We start from the raw sequence: 25,774 nt of genomic DNA on the forward strand, positions 1-25,774 counted from the left end.
GGAGGTTGCAGTGAGCGAAGATTGCGCCACTACACTCCAGCCATGTGACAGGGCAAGACTCCGTCTCAAAAAAAAAGATAGATGGATATTAGATGAGTCCATGAAAAGGTGCTCAACATCAGTAGTCATCGGGAAGTACAAATTCACATCACAGCGAGATACTACTACCACCTACTTGAACGGCTTTTTAAAAATACTGACAGTAAAGGCCGGGCGCGGTGGCTCACACCTATAATCCTAGCACTTTGGAAGTCGAGGCAGGCAGATCACAAGGTCAGGAAATCGAGACCATCCTGGCTAACATGGTGAAACCCCGTCTCTACTAAAAATACAAAAAAAATTAGTCGGGCATGGTGGCGGGCGCCTGTAGTCCTGGCTCCTGGGGAGGCTGAGGCAGGGGAATGGCGTGAACCTGGGGGGTGGAGCTTGCAGTGAGCTGAGATCAAGATTCCGAGAAAGAGAGAGAGAAAGAGAGAAAGAGAAAGAGAGAGAGAGAAAGAGAGAGAGAGAGAGGGAGAGAGAGAGAAACTGACAGTATTAAATGCTGTCAGTATTTACAAGAATGAAGAGCAACTGGAACCTCGTACATTGCTGATGAGAATGTCAAATGGTACAGGGAAACTGTCTGTCAACTTCTTATATGGCTAATACTTGCCATAAATATACTCTTAATTAACCACTCCTAGATATTTCCCTAGAAAAATGAAAACTTAAATTCACACAGAAATCTGCACGTGAATGTTTATACCACCTTTATATGCAATCTCCAAAAACCTGCATTATTCACAGAATAAATAAGTTGTGGTGCCTTTGAACATTTGAATACTACTCAGCAATTAAAAGGAACACATTATTGATCCATGTAACAACATGGATGGATTTCAAAGGCATTATGCTGAGTAGAAAAAGCCAGTCTAAAAAATCACATATTTTATTATTTATTTATGTGACTTTCTGAAAAAGGCAGTTTTTCAGAAATTGAAGTTTCTTATTCTGAGGTTTAAGAAACAGAAGGCCAGTCTAGGTGGCTATAGATTTACAGAACATTAGCGCTGGAGGGAACTGTGGTATTCGGAGCTAACCCTTTTTGTTGTTGTTTTTGGATATGATAACTCAGGCCCTAAATTTCCATCTTTTCCTCAATTGCTGAATTTTCTGGCTAGAGTTTTCCAGGTAACTAATTTAACTTTTGACTTCCTTTTTTTTTTGACAGAGTCTCGCTCTGTCACCCAGGCTGGAGTGCAGTGGCACAATCCTGGCTCACTGCAAACTCTGCCTCCTGGGTTTAAGAGATTCTCCTGCCTCAGCCTCCCAAGTAGCTGGAATTACAGGCGCCTGCCACCATGCCTGGCTAATTTTTATATTTTTAGTGGAGACAGGATTTGACCATATTGTCCAGGCTGGTCTCAAACTCCTGACCTGGTGACCCACCTGCTTCGGCCTCCCAAAGTGCTGGGATTACAGATGTGAGCCACCACACCTGGTTTCGACTTCATTTTTTCTATCTAGCTATAACTTTTTTTGTTTTTTCCAAAATCAGTGCTAAAGCATAAAGATACAGATTCACTTTTTAATATTCATGTTTCAATAATAAGAATTCTCTTCCAGAATGTTCGGAATGACTTTTTTTTTTTAGACAAATTACAAAAAGAAGGTGCTTTATCACGAGTATCTGATGAAAGCCTCAGTAAAGTTCAGGAAGCAGAGTCCCCAGTATTTAAAGAGCTACCAGGTGCCAAGGCTAATGATGACAGCACCATCCCGCTCACGGGAGCAGCAGGGGAGACGTCTGGGACCTCAGAAGGCACCTCTGCGGGCAGCCACCCTCGGGCTGCATACGGTAAGATGTGCCTGGAGAGCTTTGGTTCCGTGGCAGCACAGAGAAGTTCCCTGGGGAGGACCAGCTGGGCCTGGCTGTGGGCAATCTGGTTTTAATGCACAAAAGGATCCCCCGGTTTTATAATTTGAGAAAACCCAGAAGCTAGGGAGGCCTCAGGAAACCATTCCAGTCAGCAGAGCAGGCTCACTCTTGTCCTGTGATTTCTTCCAAGAGCTGTTTATAGTCTCACCGGAGGCGCTGGGGCCATACACTGTATGTCTGTGCTGCACCCACTCCGCTACTTATGCAGATCTCCATGCCCCAGGAGTTACCAAATTGCTGAACACTGGTTAACCCAGCTTGTTATGGAAGATGCAAAGAGAAAGCTAAATTTGCAACCAAGGAGGTGGTCCCACCGTCGAACCACAGAAACCTTAGAAAATGTCCAGACTGGCTGGGTGCAGTGGCTCACACCTGTAATCCCAACACTGGGAGGCCGAGGTGGGTGGATCACCAGAGGTCAGGAGTTCGAGACCAGCCTGACCAACATTATAAAACTCCATCTCTACTAAAACTACAAAAAGTAGCTGGGCATGGTGGCGGGCGCCTGTAATCCCTGCTACTCGGGAGGCTGAGGCAGGAGAATCGCTTGAACCTGGGAGGCGGAGATTGCAGTGAGCCGAGATTGCGCCATTGCACTCCAGCCTGGGCAATAGAGTGAGGCTCCATCTCAAATAAAAAAAAAGAAAAGAAAACATCCAGACCATTCTGTGTCCTTTAGACTCTCAGTGTTTGTGGGCAGCACCAGGGGAGCACAGCTTCACCAAAGCCAGCCCCGGTGGGTTCTGGCACCTGCCTGCCATAGGTGCAGTCTCAGATGTGGCCCAGAGAAGGCAAATTCATTTTGCCTGACTCATCTCAGATACTGCCGTTGACAGTCATGACTGACCTTTTAAGATGCACCTAAAAAATTAGCTGGGATGATGGTGCACACCTGTAGTCCCAGATGCTTGGGAGGCTGAGGCGGGAGAATCACTTGAGTCCAGGAGTTGGTGTGAACTATGATTGCACCACTGCACTCCAGCCTGGGTGACAGAGCTGAGACCCTGTCTCTAAAAACAAAACCAAAACAGAAGCACCTGGAATATCTACCTTACATGAAGTGGGTTTTGTCTCAAGTATGAAGTTTTTCTAAGATGAGTTTCTTAACATTCTCCTTGTGTTGGTTTCTAGAAACAGAAAAAAAAGTGCCAAGTGCCATAGTAATTTCTGGAAGACACTTTTTAGCAGAACTTAAGATGTTTTGAAAATACCACATTATTAGTTTTACCCTTTTGTTGTATGTTTTCACGTTTATTATTATTATTATTATTTTTAGTGGTAACCATATTACATGTCCTTTATGGCCAACTTAGAAAAGAAAGTATACATTATTTTTAGTGGTAACCATATTACATGTCCTTTATGGCCAACTTAGAAAAGAAAGTATACATTAATAAGTCATCCCCAGCCTTCCGGAGATAAGTGCCATGAAATAGTAGAGAGTGTTTCCTTCGCTTATATTTGAAAGGCTGGGGCTGGGCACGTTGTCTCACACCTGTAATCCCAGCACTTTGGGAGGCCAAGGCGGGCGGATCACAAGGTTAGGAGCTTGAGACCATTCTGGCTAACATGGTGAAACCCCATCTCTACTAAAAATCCAAAAAAAAAGTTAGATGGGCATGGTGTCGCGCTTGTCCCAGCTACTCAGGAGGCCGAGGGAGGAGAATCGCTTGAACCCTGGAGGCGAAGGTTGCAGTGAGCCAAGATGGCGCCATTGTACTCCAGCCTGAGGACAGAGCGAGGCTCGGCCTCAAAAAAAAAAAAAAAAGAGACTGGAAAATGAGACCTTCTCTAACCCTTTTCAGGAAGGGCCCTGTCCATGACCCATGGCTCTGTGAAATCGCCCGTCTCCAACGGCACCTTCGGCTTCGACGGCCACACCAGGAGCGACGGTCATGTGTATCACACCGTGCACAAAGACTCGGGGCTCTACAAAGACCTGCTGCACAAAATCCACATCGACAGGGGCCCCGAGGAGAAGCCGGCCCAGGAAAGCAACTACAGGCTGCTGCGCCGTAACAACAGTTACACCTGCTACACCGCAGCCATCTGCGGGCTGCCAGTGCACGCCACCTTCCGAGCCGCGGACTCATCGGCCGCAGAGGACAGCGAGAAGCTGGTGGGCGACACCGTGTCCTACTCCAAGAAGAGGCTGCGCTACGACAGCTACTCAAGCTACTGCAACGCGGTGGCAGAGGCGGAGATCGAGGCGGAGGAGGGCGGCGTGGAGATGAAGCTGGCGTCAGAGCTGGCCGATCCTGACCAGCCACAAGAGGACCCTGCGGAGGAGGAGAAGGAGGAGAAGGACGCGCCCGAGGTGCATCTCCTGTTCCATTTCCTGCAGGTCCTCACCGCCTGTTTTGGGTCGTTTGCTCACGGCGGCAATGACGTGAGGTGGGTGTGTTCATTCATTCAACAACGGTCCTTTAGGCTCCCCCAGGGGCCAGCGCTGTGCGGGTGCCGGGATCCAGCAGTGAACGGCACCGATGGAAGCCCCTGCCCGGGGTAGGGGTGCACAGGCGGTGGTGGACAGACCCATAAGTCAGCATTGTGTGCGGGACAGCGAGAAGTGTTAACAGGAAAGTAAGGTAGGTAGACTCGGGGCAGGAGCCGCCGGGATGGCAATGCGACCTGGGCTGCCCAGGGAAGAGCTGGCCGGTGACGGAGGTGCAGGGGCGGCCACATGGCATTAGCAGGAAGGAAAACGGCAGGTGCAGTCTTGAGGCGGGCACAAGATGCGCGCCTCCAGGATGAGCTAGGAGGTCGCCGGTCTGCGGGTCGTGGATGCAGAGCGCATGGCCGATGAACATAGGAAGGAAGGTCTCACCTCGAGAGGGGAGCAGTGGAGATGTGATCAGGGGCCACCAGGGCACATTTGACAGGGGTCACACAGGGCACGTTTGACAGGGGCACTGGCTTTGGACAACGGCCTGGACGCGGATATGAGAGAAGAAGGAAAGAGGCAGCTGCCAAGACTGGAGCCGTGGCCTTGGCAAAGGCGAGAGTGGAGCTGCTGTTAGGGATGACCGAGGCCCTGGATGCAGCCAGGGAGCGATGCTGCTGTTCAGGCTGAGCAGACAGCGGCCATGTACACCCGAGTTCAGGACAGGCCAGGCTGGGTGCTGAGCAGGTAACATGGGTTACCTGGGTGAGAAGCGCTGGGGCAGCGAGGCAGGCAGGCGGGAGGCGGAGCGCGGGGACAGAGGAAACAGCAAGAAGGTGTGCCGAACCAGGATGCTAGGAGAACTTCTAGGAAGTGATTTAATTTTAATTTTTTTTTTTTTAAAGACAGAGTCTCACTCTGTTCCCCAGACTGGAATGCAGTTGTGTGATCTCGGCTCACTGCAACCTCCTCCTCCCAAGTTCAAGTGATTCTCCTGTCTCAGCCTTCCCAAGCAGCTGGGATTGCAGACTTCCACCACCCAGCCCAGCTAATTCTTCTGTTTCTAGTAGAGATGGGGTTTCCCCATGTTGACCAGGCTGGTCTCAAACTCCTGACCTCGGCCAGGCGCGGTGGCTCACGCCTGTAATCCCAGCACTTTGGGAGGCCGAGGCAGGCGGATCACGAGGTCAGGAGATGGAAACCATCCTGGCTAACACAGTGAAACCCCCTCTCTACTAAAAATACAAAAAAATTAGCCGGGCGTGGTGGCAGGCACCTGTAGTCCCAGCTACTAGGGAGGCTGAGGCAGGAGAATGGTGTGAACCCAGGAGGCAGAGGTTGCAGTGAGCTGAGATCCGGCCACTGCACTCCAGTCTGGGCAACAAAGTTAGAGTCCGTCTCAAACAACAACAACAACAACAAACTCCTGACTTCAGGTGATACGCCCACCTCAGCCTTCCAAAGTGCTGGGATTACAGGTGTGAGCCACCGCGCCCAGCCATCCTTCAGTGACATCTTTAACCCCAGTGAGAAGGCTCCACCCCTCTCCTGGGCTTTAGTTCTCCCCACTGCATGGTGCAGCCACTGGAGCTGCCACCTGAGCCTGCAGGTCACCCCACATGGTAATGTCACAGGCATCCTGCAAATGAGTGTGTAGTGACAGGCGGATATGACCCTCCAACCTTGACCCCACCCACCCCACCCGCCCCACCCCACGCCCAGGCCTGGTGTGCAGGAAGCAGGGTGGCTTGGGTCTCTGCTGTCGTCCTCCAGCTGTGTTACCCCTAGACAAGGCACTTGCTTTTCCGAAGTCTCTGTTTCCCAATCTGTAAAATGCGGGAAAACGAGTCCCAACCTCCCAGGCTTCCCCTGTGTAACATGCTCAGGATGGTGCTCCCCACTCACTCGGTTTCCATCCGTTTCTGCTTGTGCTGTCACGGTCATGGTCAGCCACTGACGGTTCAGGGGACTGTGCCGTTGTCATCTTCTGTTGCAGTCAGTGACTCCCCATGGGCTGCACACAACGCCTCCCCACATGCAGCTGCATCTCTGCTCTTTGCTGCAGACGAACCCGGCCATCTTATGTTCTGCTCAGCATCACATGGGCGTTTCTGTGGTATTTTATTTGGTATTTTCTTGGAGATAGCATGCTGTGTCCTATGTTAGTAACTTTTTGTCTGCCCCACACCGTCCTGCTTCCTCCTCATCATCAAGCATTCTTGATGGAAGGCCTGGCACTGGCAGAGCACTAGAAACTGGGCCCCCATCCATTAGAAGTTTAAACGCCAGTTAGGGAGATGAGAAAAACATATTCATGGAAACGTCACAACACACTCTCTCCCACTCACACACTCAGCTGCACACACGCACAGACACTCACACATGCACGTTGACACGCACTCACACACACACACTCACACATGCATACACACACATGCACTCACGCACACTCACACATGGACTCATGCACATTCACACACACCATGTTTCATTTCAAAGGAAGCATCTAGGCAGTGGCTGCTGGGGTAACTGTAGAATTCCGAGCAGTTGCTTGCAGCGTGGGGACTACTCTGGGGCTTTGGAGCAGGGAGGGTGTCTAGTGAAAGCACCATTCTAGAAGTCATCTGAGAAGAGGCGTCCATGCAATTCAGCATGAGGTTGAGCTCCGAGGCCTTATCACTGAGCTGCCATGGCCTATCCCACCCCGTCTCTAACACCCCTCTGAGCCGGGGTGGGCATCTCTCAGAGATGGGATCTCCTGCTCAGGGTCACACAGCGAGACCAAAGCCAACTTGGAAGCCAGTTCCAGTGACTCAGTGACACCCAGTCTACACAGCTGGCTGGGGGAGGAGACAAGAGCCAGGGAAGCTGTTAAGAGCACCTCAGGATCTGCATGGGCTCCAGGGGCCTGACAGACATAAGCAGTGAAGGGACTGAAGCCCATGCAGGAGGGCCTGAAGCAGCCTGGGCCGTGCCCACTCTGCCACCTCAGAGGTGGGATCCTAGCCTCGGTTTCCTTGTCAGTAAGATGGGAGCAACAGTGCCCACTGTGCAGGGCAGCTGTGGGAATGGATGCTTAGCAAAATGTTGCCACCCATAGTATGGGGCCTGACAGTCTCTCCCAAACTGGCAGCTAATGTTAGTACCAGCAGCAGGGGGTGGCAGAGAAAATAGAAATTTGAGGAAAAAAGGAAGAAAAAAATAACTTGGCTGTTGCGTTGTGAACTTGGTTGTTTAAAAAATTAATTTTGGCCAGGCGTGGTGGCTCACGCCTGTAATCCTAGCACTTTGGGAGGCTGAGGTGGGTGGATCACTTGAGGTCAGGAGTTCGAAACCAGCCAGGCCAACATGGTAAGTGAAATCCCATCTCTACTCAAAATACAAAAATTAGCTGGGTGTGGTGGTACGTGCCTGTTGTCCTCACTACTCGGAAAGCTGAGGCAGGAGAATCAATTGAACCCAGGAGATGGAGGTTGCAGTGAGCCAAGATCGCACCACTGTACTCCAGCCTGGATGACAGAGTGAGACTCTGTCTCAAAAAAAAAAAAAAATCAATTAATTTAATAGACCAGGCGCGATGGCTCACGCCTGTAATCTCAACACTTTGGGAGGCTGAGGTGGGCAGATCACCTGAGGTTGGGTGTTCAAAACCAGCCTAGACAACATGGTGAAACCCCACCTCTACTAAAAATACAAAAATTAGCTAGGCCTGGTGCTGGGCACTTGTAGTCCCAGCTACTTGGGAGGCTGAGGCACGAGAATCACTTGAACCCAGGAGGCGGAGGTTGCAGTGAGCCAAGATTGCGCCACTGTACTCCACCCTGGTGAGATTGCGCCACTACACTCCAGCCTGGGCAACAGAGGGAGACTCTGTCTCAAAAATAATAATAAATTACACACCTACTAGGATGGCTACCACTTAAAAAAAAAAAAAGTAACAAGTGTTGTGAAGGATGTAGAGAAATTGTAACCCTGTGCACTGTTAGTAGGGGTGTAAAATGGTGTAACCACTATGGAAAACAGGATGGAGGCTCCTCAGAAAATTAAACAGACCTCCCCTATGATCCAGCATTCCTGCTTCTGGGTATACATACAGAAGAATTGAAAGCAGAGTCTCAAAGAGATATTTATACCCCATGTTCAAAGCACTGCCGTTTGTCATAGGCAAGAGGGGCGAGCAACCCAGATGTCCACTGACGGCTGACTGGAAACAAAATGTGTCCGTGCATACAGTGGAATATTATTTAGCCTTAAAAAAGAAGGAAGTCCTATCACCTGCTGTAACATGGATGAACCTGGAGGACATTAGGCTAAGTGAAATAAACCATCACAAAAAGATAAATACTACTCATGCCTGTAATCCCAGCACTTTGGGAGGCTAAGGGGCAGATCATGAGGTAAGGAGATCGAGACCGTCCTGGCTAACATAGTGAAACCCCGTCTGTACTAAAAATACAAAAAATTAGCCAGGCGTAGTGGCATGTGCCTGTAGTCCCAGCTACTCAGGAGGCTAAGGCGGGAGAATTGCTTGAACCCGGGAGGCAGATGTTGCAGTGAGCCGAAATCACGTCACTGCACTCCAGCCTGGGCGACCGAGGAAGACTCTGTCTCAAAAAAAAGATAAATATGATTCCACTTCTGTGAGCTGTCTACAGCAGTCAAATTCCTGGAACTAGAAAATAGGATGGTGGTTGCCATTAGCTGTGGGGAGGGGCAGTGGTAATTTGTTTGAAGAGTACAGAGTTTCACATCTGCAAGATGAACAAGCTCTGGAGATCTGTTTCACAACAATGTAAATATACTTAACACTGCTGAACTATAAATAAGATTGATTACAATGGTAAATATTATGTTATGCTTTTTACCAAAATTTTTTAAAAAAATCATTTTGACCATGAATAGATGATATAGATGAACCTCAAATATACCAAGATGAGCTATGCTCAAGACAAAAGTCACCATGTATGGGAATACCTGGGAGACACTGTGGGTTCCGTTCCAGACCACTGCAATAAAACAAGTTTCACAATACCCATGAAATTTTTGGTGTCCCAGCACATAGAAAAGTTATGTTTCTGTAATGGTGTACCGTAGTCTATTAAATGTGTCTAAAAAACAATGTACATATCTTAATTTGAAAATACTTTATTGCTAAAAAATAATGCTAGCAACCCTGTGAACATTCAGCAAATCATAATTTTGCTGATGGAGGGTCTGGGCCTTGATGTTGATGTCTGCTGACTCATCAGGGTGGTGGTGATTAAAGGTTGGGGTGGCTGTGGCCATTTCTTAAATTAAGACAGCAGTGAAATTTGCCGCATCAATTAACTCTTCCTTTCACAAAAGATTTCTTTGTAGCATGCAATGCAGTTTGATAACATTTTACCCACTATAGAATTTCTTTCAAAATTGGAGTCAGTCCCCTCACACCCAGCCTCTGCTCTGACAAGTGGGTTTCTAGAATATTCTAAATCCTTTGTTGTCGTCTCAACAATGTTCACAACATCTTCACCAGGAGTAGATTCCATCTCAAAAAGCTTTCTTTGCTCATCCATACGAAGCACCTCCTCATCTGTTCAAGTTTTGTCGTGAGATTGCAGCAGTTCAGTCACATCGCCAGACTCCACTTCCAGTTCTCTTGCTGTTTCCACCACATCTACAATGGCTTCCTTCATTAAAGTTTTGAATCTCTCAAAGTCATATGGAGAGTCGGAATCAACTTCTTCCAAACTCCTGTTAATGTTGGTATTTTCACTTCCTCCCATGAATCACAAATGTTCTAATGGCATCTAGAATGGGGGATCCTTTCCAGAAGGTTTCAATGGACTCCCTAGACCCATCAGAGGAATCACTATCTATGGCAGCTCTAGCCCTACAAAGTGTATATCTTAAGTAAAATAAGGCTTGAAAGTCAAATTGCTCCTTGATCCATGGGCTGCACAACAGATGCTGTATTTGCAGACAGAAGAACAACATTCATCTCCTTGCATAACTCCATCAGAGCTCTCCAGTGACCAAGTGCATTGTCAATGAGCAGTGATGTTTTGAAATATTAATTTTTTTTCTGAGCAGTAGGTCTCAACAGTGGGCTTAAAATATTCAGTAAACTATGCTGTAGACAGATGTGCTTTGTTGTTCCATTTCTAGAACACAGGCAGAGTAGGATTTAGCATCATTCCTAAGAGCAATAGGATTTTTGGAATGTAAGTGAACATTGGCTTCAACTAAAGTTACCAGCTGCATTAGCCTCTGAGAAGAGAGTCAGCCTGTCCTTTGAAGGCAGGCATTGCCTTCTCTCTGGCTATGGAAGTCCTAGCTGGCATCTTCTTCCAGTAGAAGACTGTTTCTTCTACATTGAAAATTTATTGTTACTGTAACCACCTTCATCAATGATCTTAGCTGGATCTTCTGGAGAACTCACTGCAGCTTCTCCATCAGCACTTGCTGCTTCACCTTGCACTTCTATGCTATGAAGATGGCTTCTTTCCTTAAACCTCCTGAACCAACCTCTGCTAGCTTCCAGCTTTTCTTTAACTTCCTGACTTCTCTCAGCCTTCACAGAACTGAAGAGAACTAGGGCCGTGCTCTGGACTAGGCTTTGACTTAAGGGAATGTTGTGGCTGGTTAGATCTTCTATCCAGACCACTTAGACTGTCTCCATATCAGCACTAGGGCTGTTTTGCTTTCTTATTATTCATGTGTTCATTGGAGTAGCACTTTAAATTTCCTTCAAGAAGCTTTCCCTTTGCATTCACAACTTGGCTAACTGGCCCAAGAGGCCTAGCTTTTGGCCTATCTCTGATTTTGATATGCCCTCCTCACTAAGCTTAATCATTTCTAGTTTTTGATTTAAACTGAGAGACATGCAACTCTTCCTTTCAGTTGAACACTTAGAGGCCACTGTAGGGTAATTTATTGGCTTAATTTCAATATACCAATATCTCAGGAAATAGGCAGGAGCAGAGGGAGAGAGACAGGGAAGTGAGCGGTCAGTGGAGCAGGGAGAACATACATAGCATTTATCAGTGAAGCTTACCATCTCATATGGGAACAGTTCATGGCACCCCAAAACAATTATAATAGTAACATAAAAGATCACTGATCACAGATCCTAACAGATATGATAATAATGAAAAAGTCAGGAATACTATGAGAATTACCAAAATGTGACACAGAGACATGACGTGAGCACATACCGCTGGAAAATCGCGTCAGTGGACTTGCTCGATGCAGGGGTGCCACAAACCTCAAATTCATAAAAAAAACGTCGTATCTGAAGGCCAGGTGCAGTGGCTCATGACTGTAATCCCAACACTTTGGGAGGCCAAAGTGGGCAGATCACGAGGTCAGGGGTTCAAGACCAGCCTGGCCAACATGGTGAAACCCCATCTCTACTAAAAATACAAAAATTAGTCGGGTGTGGTGGCCCACAGCTGTAGTCTCAATTACTCGGGAGGCTGAGACAGGAGAATCGCTTGAACCTGGGAGGCGGAGGTTGCAGTGAGCCGAGATCACACCACTGCACTCCAGCCTGGCAGAACAGAGTGAGACTCCGTCTCAAAAAAAAAAAAAAAAAAAAAAGACAGAAAAAACATCATATCTGTGGAGTGTGATAAAGTGAATAAAATGAAGCACAATAAAACAAAGTCACCTGTATCATGTACAGTGCCACTTGCATATTTAGTTAATCTTTTCTCTTTTTATTTTTCCCAGTAATGCCATCGGTCCCCTGGTAGCCTTGTGGCTGATTTACAAACAAGGCGGGGTAATGCAAGAAGCAGCTACACCCGTCTGGCTGCTGTTTTATGGAGGAGTTGGAATCTGCACAGGCCTCTGGGTCTGGGGGAGAAGAGTGATTCAGACCATGGGGAAAGACCTCACTCCTATCACGCCGTCCAGGTAAGCCTGGGCTGGTGGACGTGAAGGGCAGGTCTTGTCATCCGAGGCCTGGGTAGAGCTGCCCTTCTGTGTCTGAACAACCTGCTCAGCACCGGCAGTCGGCAGCGCGTCACAGGGAGGGGGGACAGTGGGCAAGAATGGCCCTACTTACCATGCCACCTATCCTTGCCCTCCCTCACTGTGTCCCGGCCCCCAGCCACAGGGTCCCTGAGATGAGGAGTGGGAAGGGCAGACAAGCAGGGGTAGCAGAGCAGAGCAGGCAGGGAGGAGAGAAGCAGCTCACCCTTAGCCAGCACGGGGGCCAAAGGCAGGTGGGCAGGGAGGGCACAGACTTAAGCAGGCCCCCAGGCTGGCCTTTCCTGAAAGTTCTCTGGCCACCCCAGCTCTCAGCAACCCTCCTGCTGGGGTTACTTTCCTCTTGCTCTGCCAGACAGCAAGGCGCCCCCTGTCATCATGGGTGAGCTCTGGAGGCTTTAAATGTGGTCTCTCAACTGCATAGCCTTTACCTGCATCAGGGGTTAAAGGAACTTCCAGAACTTTCAGAACATGACCAAAATTTGGAGCCACCTGTGGTAGGAAATCTCTCTCTTTTTAAAACATATGGGAGGTTTCCTTTTCCTACAGGCTCTGGGAGTTTCAGGAAGTGATCCAAAGGCACCCAGGGTGGGGAGGACCAGAACCCAGGTTTCATCACGCAGCTCTGCCCTGCATCTGCAGAGAAACCTAAAATAGCTCCAGTGAGCCTCCTATATAAATTTCCAATTTTAAGTTCTCACTTGAAAATCGTTTCAATAAAAGATATTTTAGAAGATTGATTTGAAGAAAAATTCGTAATCTGAGAAAAATACACTCTTTTGTAATAAGTACACATTTTTTAAATGAGAGCGTAGTGTTTCCTTTGCGTTTTAGAGATGACTGATTTACTATCTTACTGCACAGCAGGAATGTCTGGCCCAGTGTGTGGTCTTTGAAACGTATCAGAAAGCCAGGCTTCTGGGGGCCGTGCACAGGAAAACGCAGCCTTGGTGGGAATCGCTCTCATTGAGCAGCGGCCTCTTGTTCTGTTAAAGTTGATTTTGCCCAGTCAGCAGTCGGCAGTCGCCCCAGAGAATGTTCTGGCGAGCCTCTGTCACCCGCGGGGTGTCAGGGAGGCGACACAGAGGACGCCCGTGACGTGTCTCATGCTCCCTCCGCAGCGGCTTCACGATCGAGCTGGCCTCAGCCTTCACGGTGGTGATCGCCTCCAACATTGGGCTTCCAGTCAGCACCACACACTGCAAGGTAGGCCCCTGCTAGCCGGGAGGCCTTCTCCAGGCCACTGGGATGGGTCAGGGCCACCCGACCGCATGAGAGGGAAGCTGTAGGGCTCTTTAGATGGTTGTGCAAAACGCATCTCCAGGTTCTCTGGGTCTCTGGGACCTTGTTTTTCTCCATCTGCCCCCTCCACCATCCTCCTCTCGGTAGGACACCACCATCCCTTGTTCAGACCTGGCTTTTCCAAGGCAGAATGAATGCTAGGGCTGGCCTGCCTGAGACTGGCCTGCTGCCCTCCCACTGCTTCCATGGTGAAGTTTGATTGGCATCCTGTGTGCCTGAGCATACTTGTGGGCTCACTTGGGAGCCTGCCACTTGGTCCAGCCATTGAGGGGACTGGGGGTTGACAGTGGAAATAGCAATTAACAAAAATCATCTCTGTGGAATTGTAGGGCATAGTTGTTTCTGGTTTTGTTCCTTATATGATGTTCAAAGTGACGGTATTGCCATAAATTCCCCATGAGGGATAATTACTGATACCGACCACTGAGGAGTGCTCTGAAACCTACAGCTGGACCAGAGAGGGCTCCTGGTCGTGGTGTGGAAAGTTGGAGCTGCAGGGAGGAGCCCTGAAGACCAGTGAAGAGGAAATGGGCTCTGGGAGTTTCAGGGAGGGATCCATAGGTGGCCAGGGTGGGGAGGACCAGAACCTGGATTGGGAGGACCAGAGCCCAGGTCTCATCACCCTGCTCTGCCCAGTATCTGCAAGTACTTCTAAAATAGCTCCGGTGAGCCTCTGTATACAGACACACTCACCAGTCTCAACAAAGCGAAAGTCACTTCCGGATTTTTCCTAGGTTCATTCATTTGTATCATTCAAGGAAAACTAATTGGTGTTTGCTGCATGGGGGCAGAGTTCTCGGCACCAGAAGGAATATATGAGCCCTCATAACAGACATAGCCACCCATGTTTATATTTACTCACAATTTTAAGATTCCAGCCAATATGTTTAAAAGAAAACTCCAAGCAAAGGCAAATGGCTTCATGCTTCAAACACCCAGGTCAGGTGGCCCTCACAAGAGTATGTGGAGTGGCCCAGCAGCGTGTTTCAAAGCTGGAGCTTTGCACATGAGGAATCAGCCTCAGTGGAAAGAGTTTGTTTTGTTTTTTCCTTTTTTGCTACCATATACAGAAATATTTCAATTTCCACAAAGTTTCTGTATAGAAATCCCCCTACTTACTGATTATCAGGAGAGTGCTGGTACTGTGCGTGACACCACACCCGTGGTACGCCGTCCCCTCTCCACAGCAAGCCTGTGGGGGCAGAACTGTCCCTCCCAGTCCACAGGTGAGGAGACTGGGTTCCCTCAGAGCTGGGCCGTTTGCCATGTGCACACGGCCACATGTGGTAGATCCGGGATTCATATCTTCACCTCAGGCCACACACCTTCTCGTTCAGGTCCCCATCAGCGCCATTGTGGTGCCCAACCATGGCCAAGGTGCCTGGAGCAAGCACTCCACTGGCGCCATGAACGTGAGCTCCCTCTGTCTCCCCAAGAACCTTCCCCAGCTTCACAGATGAGGAAACTGAGGCAAAGGAAAGTTAAGTAACGTGCCCGAGATTACACAGCCAGGGAGCAGCCCAGCTGAGGTACCCACGTGGACAGCATAGCCATCGTCGTCCTCCCCGGCTCCGCCTGGCAAGCATGGGGGAGGAAGGCAGGAAGAGGTGCGGGTGCGCCCGCCGCCCATTCATTGTGATTTCCTAATGTGGGTTATTTAAAACTTACCAGAGAAGCACATATTCACTGAAATATTTCAAACAATACAACACTGTAAGGAATGAAAAGTAACATCTTCCCCAGACTCCACGTTACTTCCATTCACTGTGGTGTGTGGAGCGTGGAGACGCATGTCGCTAAATATATTCTTTTTTTTTTTTTTTTTTTTTTTTTGAGGCAGAGTCTCGCTCTGCCGCCCAGGCTGGAGTGCAGTGGCTGGACCTCAGCTCAATGCAAGCTCCGCCTCCCGGGTTCACGCCATTCTCCCGCCTCAGCCTCCCGAGTAGCTGGGACTATGGGCGCCCGCCACCTCGCCCGGATAGTTTTTTTGTATTTTTAATAGAGACGGGGTTTCACCGTGTTAGCCAGGATGGTCTTGATCCCCTGACCTCGTGATCCGCCCGTCTCGGCCTCCTAAAGTGCTGGGATTACAGGCTTGAGCCACCGCGCCCGGCCGCTAAATATATTCTTTTTCCAAGGACACAGGCTTGTGACTTTTCTATAGGCATCAGTTGTCTTTTGGAATGCTTTTAAACACATGTAATGCCATCTTTTTAATGATTAACCTACGCTTAAGCAAGACTGCTGAAGGCTAACTCTTCCACACCAGTTGAAATAGCTTTTTTTTTTTTTTTTTGAGATGGAGTCTCACTCTGTCACCCAGGCTGGAGTGCAGTGGCATGATCTTGGCTGACTGCAAGCTTTTCCTCCTGGGTTCACGCCATTCTCCTGCCTCAGCCTCCCAAGTAGCTGGGACTCCAGGCACCTGCCACCACGCCCGGCTAATTTTTTATATTTTTAGTAGAGATGGGTTTTCACCGTATTAGCCAGGATGGTCTCAATCTCCTGACCTCGTGATCCACCCGCCTTGGCCTCCCAAAGTGCTGGGATTATAGACAGCCACCACGCCTGGCCAGTTTTGTTTCCTTTGAGCTGGTGATGAGTAGTCTTAGGATAGCTTGTTGGCACTTAAAGCAGGTCTCCCTGAATGGGACTGCAGTGGGGTACCATCTGTAAAATAGACAAGACAGGTCACAACTTGAGTTTGAGTCAGTTTGTCCGGTATCATTGATCATGGACTTCTGGACAAAGCCCAGAGCTATTCCCTGTGAGCACTAAGGACACAGCCTCAGCTCTCAGGAACTTGTAGTGTAGTTGGAGAGCAGATGGCTCTCATCAGAGTCCAAATAATAGAAGTGCTGAGAAGAGTTCACAGTTGTCATTACTCCATAACACATATTCTCTCATATCACATATTTCCCCTGCACACAACAGTCCCCACATGGCAAATGTGGGATGAACTATGAGAGCCGTGGGATGGCGTGAAGAATGGGGCCCTCTGTGAGTGAGGCTGTGAATCTGGAAACACTCAAAGGGTATTGATGTCCACATAGAGTCATAGTTGAACTGCATCAGTTTTCAGGATAATTATCCTGTGTTTGATTTTTAAGTTTCTTGCTTAGAGCCATCTAATAGAAGGTAGGGAAAAGTTGGGGACTTGGCAGGAAATAAGATGGAAACTATTGTTTAAAATGAGTTTTTGAATGTATCTAGGTACATGTTATTGATTTATGCTTCCTTCTAAGTATACATGGCTAAGTGCATAGATTTGTTTTATTTTGTTTTGTTTTGTTTTGTTTGAGACAGAGTCTCGTTTTGACACCCAGGCTGGAGTGCAGAGGCTTGATCTTGGCTCACTGCAACCTCTGCTGCCTCCTGGGTTCAAGCAGTTCTCCTGCCTCAGCCTCCTGAGTAGCTGAGATTATAGGCATGCACCACCACACTTGGCTAATTTTTGTATTTTTAGTAGAAATGGGGTTTCTCCATGTTAGCCAAGCTGGTCTTGAACTCCTGACCTCAAGTGGTCCGCCTGCCTCGGCCTCCCAAAGTGCTGGAATTACAGGCATGAGCCACTGCGCCTGGCCTAAATGCATAGTTTAAATTTTGTTGTAGCCTATTTCAAAACATTTATGAAACCATACTATATTATGTGATATATGAGCTGAATGTATAACTTGGGAAAAAACAATTAGAAAAGTCCTGTTATCACATTTTATTCCAGAAGGCATATATAAGACAGTCTGTTTGATGAGTTTCACCCTGTATGTGTTCTGGTTTCATACATTTTGTATTTCATATCAGAGGACTCAGTTTATCAGATACTTTCCTGGAATAATTCCTTTGAGTAGGGTCAAAAGCCTTAATTGGCCAGGCACGGTGGCCCATGCCTGTAATCCCAGCTACTTGGGAGGCTGAGGCCGGAGAATCGCTTGAACCTGGGAGGCGGAGGTTGTGGTGAGTGGAGATCGCACCATTGCACTCCAGCCTGGGCAACAAAAGCAAAACTACCCCCTGGCCCAAAAAAAAAAAAAAAAACAGAAGCCTTAATTGAAGACATAGAAACTGGTCTTGAAAATAAAAGAATCCTCGGACGTTATGTTTCAGCAACTCGTTCATCGTTCTTCCATTCTGTGATTCTTAATCTTACCTTTGGTCTTTAGCCCTAGCAGATAACACACAGTGAGCTACTGAGCACAGTCGCTCTTGTGTGTGCTCTTTAATAGGAATTTGGAAGTCATGTTCTGCAGAATGTTTTAATTCCATACTGGGTGGATTGAGATTATTCCTGTTTGTGGATCACCCACATTGTCAATCTTCACTGATGACATAGATGATGATTCAACTACCATTTCAATTTGGAACAGCATATAGGGAACACTACTGATTTCAAATGTAGGATTATAATTTCTAATTTAATTTATAATTCTTCTGTCTGGTCCCCCTTCTTCTCAACAATTTTTTTGCTATAACTACCTGATGATGGCCTTAAACTGGAAACACACTCAATTTATTAAAAGGGAAATTAGAACACAGCAAAAAATACCATTTTACATCCACAGAAGACATGATCAGTAACAAAGACATAGTACTCTGGATCTTTTATGAATCAAATAACATGTAACTAAATACATAAAATTGTTAAGAACTCAGAAATTACTGTCTTAGCCTATGATAAATGAAGTATAGAAAAAGTATGTGGGAATATGAAGAATTTGAACATTTATTTAGAGCAGCATAATTAATAAATATGTACAAGCTTTTACCCTGCTGATCATATGCTTTCCTGTCAAGCATCATGAAACATTTATAAAAATCCTAAAATCAGAAAACCATGATAAAAATCTCTATAAAATTTTAAAACCAGCCTGGCATCGTGGCTCACACCTGTAATCCCAGCACTTTGGGAGGCTGAGGTAGGAGGATCACTTGAGCCCAGAAGTTTGAAACCAGTCTGGGCAACATAATAAGGCCCTGTCTCTATTTTATAAAAATTAAAATTTAAATTAAAAAACAATTTTTAAACATACATTGTGCTAACCATGATCTCTAATTACAATAAAATTAAACTGGAAATTAATTATATATTGAAATAAGAATGTATCCCAACGGAGACTTTTTAATGGATTTTTAAGGTAGCAATTGAATTAAGGAGTTTAGAAAAATACAATGATAGCTTTCTCAGAAAATAATAAAAACTGAATGTGTGTGTCTGTGGGTGGATACAAATAGCAAAACCTGTGGCAACCAAGTTATGCTAAGATGAAAATTCATATCTTTAAATGGTTTAATTGATCAAAGGAAAAATAAAATAACCAAGTATTAAAATTAGGATTTTGTAAAAAGTCCAGCACAATAAAAATTGAGGAAACAGGTTGTAAGAAATATAGAAGTAAAATTAAGTAAAAACAAAATAAGGGGAAAGTGGCTACTAATAAAATATCAGATTACATCAAGGAAAAGAGGGAGGCAATTAAGTGGGGGAAGGAGGAAGACATTGTGATGACAGATAGAGAAGACCATTGTTTCCATTATTAAATAAACCACACAGCTATATGCTAAGAATTTGAAAACCCCTGTGAATTATTTTCTGCAACAATGTACATGACAAAGAAATATTGGCCTAAGAAGTAGAAAAAAGTAGAAAATCTGACCTAGAACAATAGGATGAAATTAAGGGAGTTCTCCAAAAATAACTGTTCTCACCTAAAAAAGCAAAAAGTTGCTAGAGGTGGGGTGAGTAAGGGTACTGCTGACTAGATGAATTAATTAGAATCTTTTCCACTTAAACAAAAAAAGCAGCTCTCACACGATCTCAACTTTCCCACCATGTAGGAGGAAAAACAAAACTAGAAAACCTGTCCCATTTGTGCTATGGCGTACACTGAATAACCCTAATACCAAACCTAATTTAAAATATCACAAACAATGATATCTCTGTTTACTGATGAATATTGATTGTAAAAACTTTAAGCAAGATGCTGATAAATGAAATCAACAATATTTGGTTGGGCGTGGTGCTCATGCCTGTAATTCCAGCACTTTTGGAGGTTGAGGTGGGCAGATCACATGAGGTCAGGAGTTCAAGACCAGCCTGGCCAACATGGCAAAACCCTGTCTCTACTAAAAATACAAAAATTAGCCAGGTGTGGTGGTGGGCGCCTATAATCCCAGCTACTAGGGAGGCTGAGGCAGGAGAATTGCTTGAACCCAGGAGATGGAGGTTGCAGTGAGCTGAGATCATGCCACTGCACTCCAGCCTGGGCGACAGAGCAGGACTCCGTCTCAAAACAAAACAATACTATACAAGAACCTTTCAGCAGGACCAAATTGATCAAGATTACCAGAAAGTGGGCTCCCTTCGTGACAGGGCAGGGCTGCATCACCCACCACCAGCACCTGTGCAGGGCTAGGCCCTTACAGGGGATCAAGATGGGTATATGGGCAGCTTCAGTATAATATGCCTTAGCAATCCACTTCAAAAGAAAAAAAAAAAAGATATCTGTTGAGATATAAGCCAAAAAGACATTTGATGATGCTCAGTTTTTCTTTTCTTTTTTTTTTTTTTGAGACAGCATTTCACTCTTGTTGCCCAGGCTGGAGTGCAATGGCATGATCTTGGCTCACCGCAACCTCTGCCTCCCAGGTTCAAGCAATTCTCCTCCCTCAGCCTCCCAAGTATTTGAGATTACAGGTGTATGGCACCACACCCAGCTAATTTTGTATTTTTAGTAGAGATAGGGTTTCTCCATATTGGTCAGGCTGGTCTTGAACTCCCGACCTCAGGTGATCTGCCCACCTCGGCCTCCCAAAGTGCTGGGATTACAGGCATGAGCCACCACACCCGGCCAATATTCAGTATTTCTAAAACACTACTAGAGTTCATAAGAGTGACCAAGTCCAAGATAAAAATAGAAAAATCCAGCACTTGTTCATCAACAATAGCCAATTAGAAAATGTAACGGAAGGGAAAAAAACTGCCATCATAATTGCAGCAAAAATAAAAGGTATCTCAGAATAATCCTAATAAGCACTGTGAGTGGCACCAGGTACAGTGATGTGTTCCTGTAGTCCCAGCTACTCAGGAGGCTGAGGGCATGAGTACAGCCCGAACCCAGGAGTTCAAGACCAGTCTAGGCAACGTAGTAAGACCCCCATCTCTAAAAAACTAAATAAATAATTTTTTAAAAGAGAAATGTGAGTGATATATATGGAAGAGGCATACAACTGCTCAGAGGTATAAAAAGATAATCTGAATATGAGACGTAACATGCTATTGGATGGGAAAACCAGATGTTGTAATGAAGTCACTTCTCCCTAAATACATCCTGAACAGGATTTTACTTGGAACTTTACAAAATGAGACTAAGGAATACATTTTGATGAAATAAATTATCAGCAATATAAAATGATCTAACAAGAAAACTGAAAGGAGGAACTAGCCTTCCTGACATGTAATGTCATATAAGGAAACAAAAGTCAAGAGTAGGTCCTGGGAGGAGGGGTTGGGAACTGGGCATTAGTGTTTTATGGGGCAGTTTCCATGTGGGATGATGGAAAAGGTTCTGGAGACGGATTGTGGAGATGGTCTGCAAAACAATGTGATTGTACTTAATGCCTCTAAATGGTATGCTGAAAAGTTACTAAAACTGTAAGTTTTATGTTCTGTATATTTTACCACAACAATTTTTAAAAGTAGATACCTGGACAAGAACAGACTAGATGGCAATGGATGGAACCTATTCCATATGAGCATATATTTTGAAAAAGGGAAAATTTAACCAGCAAGTGTTTGAAAGGTTGGATAGCTGTCAGTCTAGAAAAACAAAATTAGACCACTCTCAAAATACATGAATGTAAATCTGATGGCTTAAATAATATTTTTAAAATATTCTTAAATTTAGAGTAAAATGGAACTTTATTTTAGAAAAATAAAGTGGAATTAAATATTTATCAAATATTCAAGCCAAAGATAAATCACAGAAGAAAATTACAGCATATTTTACTGCATGAAGTTAGAAACTTGAAAGTGAAACAAAGCAAAATACTACCTAGAGAAAATATGTGTATTTGATATCACAGAGTTAATACCATTATTCAGTGAAGACTACACATAAATAAGGAACACATTAGATTTTATGTAAATGGACAAAATACATGAAGAGACAATTTTTTTTTTTTTTTTTTTGAGACGGAGTCTCACTCTGTCACCCAGGCTGGAGTGCAGTGGCGCAATCTCGGCTCACTGCAACATCTGCCTCCCCAGTTCAAGCGATTCTCCTGCCTCGGCCTCCCAAGTAGCTGGGATTACAGGTGTGCGCCACCATGCCCAGCTAATTTTTTGTATTTTTAGTAGAGACAGGGTTTCACCATGTTAGCCAGGATGGTCTCGATCTTCTGACCTCGTATCCGCCCGCCTTGGCCTCCCAAAGTGCTGGGATTACAGGTGTGAGCCACTGCACCTGGCCGACAATTTGTATATGTGAAAGCTAGAGAGAGTGAAATTCAGTAAATATATTTTTTAAAGTTCAGCCTTAATTGTTATTAAAGATATGCAAATTAAAGCAGCAACAGTGCATCTTTTTGCCGGTTAATTAGCCAAAAAAAGAACAACTTACATGATATTTATCATGTGCTGATATTCACAGATTATGGATGACACTACATTTACAGCTGTTTATAAAACTATTTGTCATTATGTATTAAGATCCTAAAACATGTTGGGAGAGGAAAGAGCTCTTCCTTGAAGTAGAACTCCATGTGAGAAATTGGAATGGAGTTTGGTAAATCACCATTTTATTTCATTTTATTTATTTTTTATTTTATTTTTTTGAGACTGAGTCTTATTCTGTTGCCCAGGCTGGAGTGCAGTATCGCGATCTTGGCTCACTGCAAGTAGCTGGGATTCCAGGTGTGCACCACCACACCCGGCTAATTTTTGTATTTTTAGTAGAGACGGGGTTTCACCATGTTGGTCAGGCTGGTCTCGAACTCCCGACCTCAAGTGATCCACCCACCTCGGCCTCCTGAAGTGCTGGAATTACAGGCGTGAGCCACCACACCTGGCCTGGTAAATCACCATTTTATAGCCATCATCATAAACACTGGATTGTGAAATCTTTAGCAGAAGGGGAAAGTGAGGTTTGATAAGATGCAGGATATTTTAATCATATTAAAATGTCTCTTGACAGATTGTGGCAAATGTCAAAAATTAGTGAATTTAGGTAAAGAGAAAACAGGAGTTCTTGCAGCTTTTCTCTAAGTTTCAAATTATTTCAAGATACATTTTAAATGTTCCCTGTTAACTACAGTCGATTTCAGGGAATTTTTTTTTTTTTTTTTGAGACAGAGTCTTGCTCTGTCGCCCAGGCTGGAGTGCCGTGGCGTGATCTCGGCTCACTGCAAGCTCCGCCTCCCGGGTTCACGCCATTCTCTTGCCTCAGCCTCCTGAGTAGCTGGGACTACAGGCGCCCACCACCACGCCTGGCTAATTTTTTGTATTTTTAGTAGAGATGGGTTTTCACCGTATTAGCCAGGATGGTCTAGATCTCCTGACCTCGTGATTCGCCCACCTCAGCCTCCCAAAGTGCTGGGATGACAGGCGTGAGCCACTGCGCCCGGCTGGGAATATTATTTTTAAAGCCAAAATCCAGCCTGGGCACAGTGGCTCACACCTGTCATCCCAGCACTTTAGGAGGTCGAGGCAGGCTGATCACTTGAGGCCAGGAGTTTGAGACCAGCCTGACCAACATGACAAAACCCCATCTCTACTAAAAAATATGAAAACTAGCTGGATGTGGTGGCGCTTGTCTGTAATCCCAGCTACTCAGGAGGCTGAGACAGGAGAATTGCTTGCACCTGGGAGACGGAGGTTGCAGTGAGCTGATTGCACCACTGCACTTCAGCACTTTGGGAGGCCGAGGAGGGAGGGTCACTTGAGGTGAGGAGTTTGAGATCAGCCTGGCCAACATGGTGAAACTCCGTCTCTACTAAAAATATGAAAATTAGCCGAGGGTGGTGACGCACACCTGTAATCCTAGCTGCTCGGGAGGCTAAGGCAGGAGAATTGCTTGAACCTGGGAGATGGAGGTCGCAGTAAGCTGAGATCACGTCACTGCACTCCAGCCTGGGTGACAGAATGAGACTCTGTCTCAAAACAACTATATAAAAACTATACAAAGAGCTATATGCTGAAGAGAAGAATACCCAACCAATTCTACCTAAAATTTAAGCTATTTTACAAGCTTTAACAAATGTAGGGGACTGGGTAATGTTGTACTGGAGCTTGTTTCTGAGATGAGCCCACATATCTTGGTTGAGTATAGCCTTTGTGGCTCACCTGTTTTTACTTTGCAATGTCTGTGCTCTCACAGGTGGGCTCGGTGGTGGCCGTGGGCTGGATCCGCTCCCGCAAGGCTGTGGACTGGCGCCTTTTTCGGAACATCTTCGTGGCCTGGTTCGTGACGGTCCCTGTGGCTGGGCTGTTCAGCGCTGCTGTCATGGCTCTTCTCATGTATGGGATCCTTCCATATGTGTGATTTGTCTTCTTCCAGCTGCAAACAGCTAAAGGGATGGTCTGGTGTGGGCGTGTGGGAAACACGTGCCCTCGGGCCACACATACACATCCTGGCCCTGCACGGCTCTCATGACCAGCTCTCCGCCTCCCTTCCAGGAGGCTCCATCCCACACTGTTCACCCGGGCTGCGGAGACTCACCTTCTCGAGCTAACTTAACTACTGTACATAATAATATGTATTAAACTGGTATCGTGGTGATATAATGTGGTGCAGTTACTTATATATTAAATATCTATTGTATCCATAGAATAGGCAGCGTTAATTTCAAACATATTCAAGTTGGAAGTGGAAATCATTGCCTAGAAGTCAATATTCAGCAAATCTTGTACATAACTATTTTGATGGCAAATGTTAAGCCTTTTAAAAGGAAAGAGTAGATTGGAAAATGATTTTTTTCCAAATGATGTTTTTCCCTTCTCATATACTATAAGGTGATGAGCTTCAGGACAGGCGACACGACCCTGCAGAGGCCACGTGCTGTGGGATGCCAGCGGGATGGGAGCTCACAAGTGCTTTCACTGAAGATTTGTTCATATACTGTGTATTGATTTTTGTGTAATGTATCATCATTGCTTTTGTAAATACGTAAAACTGTAATTTTTTAATGGTGTGCTTCCCTTATACTTTTTTGATCAGAGAATTTTGGAAAGTACCAAAGAAGCAGGGGAATCGTTGGCCAGTGTTACATTTTCACATTGTCTGTCTCCCACCCTCACTGATCATGCCTGCCCTGGGGCAGCGTGTGGCAGTGACACCGTCACCCAGCATGCGCCACACCGTGGCTCCCACCAGCAGTGCCACTGCCGCCGCCACACCCCAGATCCCGCCCGCCCTGCAGTGGCCTTTCCTTGTCATCAGAGTAGAGAATGCACAGGTGTTGGCGGCTGAGCACTACATGTCAAGTTCAGGGTCAGTTTTCATCCCAATTCTCCCCGCAGCCCGAAGAATGGATCCTTGTCTCAAATGTCAGCACAAAGGAGGCTTTTTCTGTGCTTTGACGTTCTAGCAGTTCAGGGATGGGAGGGAGGGGAAATCCTGGACACTGGATGGAGTATTTCTCTGAGGCCTACACAAAGCTGGACATCCCCAGGCTCTACTCTATCCCATTGGAGTCTCTTCTTTTTTGACAGCGGGAGGGAGGAAGTACGACTAATGTTGGAGCCTGAAACTTTGGAAATGCTGCTAAAATTTTTATATTGACAAACATTTTCTTGGTACTTCATTGTGATTTTTCATTAATCAACCATATTAAATTTATAATAAAAAATGCCCCTCGGAAGTTTGCCTCTGAAGCCTTTTCCTCAATATTGACAATTTTTCTTTCAGAGTTTCCACAAAAACCAAAGCTATAAAATTTGGTCCTTGTATTTTTTCACATACCCTTTGTTCATTTCCCTTATTTGACTACTGTACGGGTTTGTACAGAAAACACAGGTGAGCAGGAAAAGGAGGCACGGCGTCCCCGCCCTGCACTCAGAAACCCACAGTCAGCAGCTCATGGAGCAGTCAGTTGCCATGTTCAGGGCTGAGGACCAAGCAGGGAAGTGCAGGTCTTATCCTTTGCTCAAGCAGCCAAAAACACCCTGGCTTGCAGCTTCTGGAGCCCCCAGAGGGAAACCC

At 46.1% G+C, this 25,774-nt stretch overlaps 1 protein-coding gene across 2 annotated transcripts in view; it reads left to right on the forward strand.

The window, feature by feature from the left end:
* Positions 1-25,446, forward strand: part of SLC20A2 (solute carrier family 20 (phosphate transporter), member 2) — a 127,042-nt gene extending 101,596 nt beyond the window's left edge. For both annotated transcript variants that reach the window (XM_011960632.1, XM_011960630.1), the window contains 5 exons: positions 1,637-1,840; positions 3,727-4,315; positions 12,018-12,203; positions 13,400-13,484; positions 23,951-25,446. In XM_011960632.1, the coding sequence (XP_011816022.1) occupies positions 1,637-1,840; positions 3,727-4,315; positions 12,018-12,203; positions 13,400-13,484; positions 23,951-24,115 (1,229 nt within the window). In that variant the 3' untranslated portion in view covers positions 24,116-25,446. The remainder of the gene's footprint in view (positions 1-1,636; positions 1,841-3,726; positions 4,316-12,017; positions 12,204-13,399; positions 13,485-23,950) is intronic.
* The last annotated feature ends 328 nt before the right edge of the window (positions 25,447-25,774 follow it).

This window comes from Colobus angolensis, unplaced genomic scaffold (genome assembly GCF_000951035.1).
Source record: "Colobus angolensis palliatus isolate OR3802 unplaced genomic scaffold, Cang.pa_1.0 Scaffold52, whole genome shotgun sequence".
Taxonomy (NCBI): Eukaryota; Metazoa; Chordata; class Mammalia; order Primates; family Cercopithecidae; genus Colobus; species Colobus angolensis.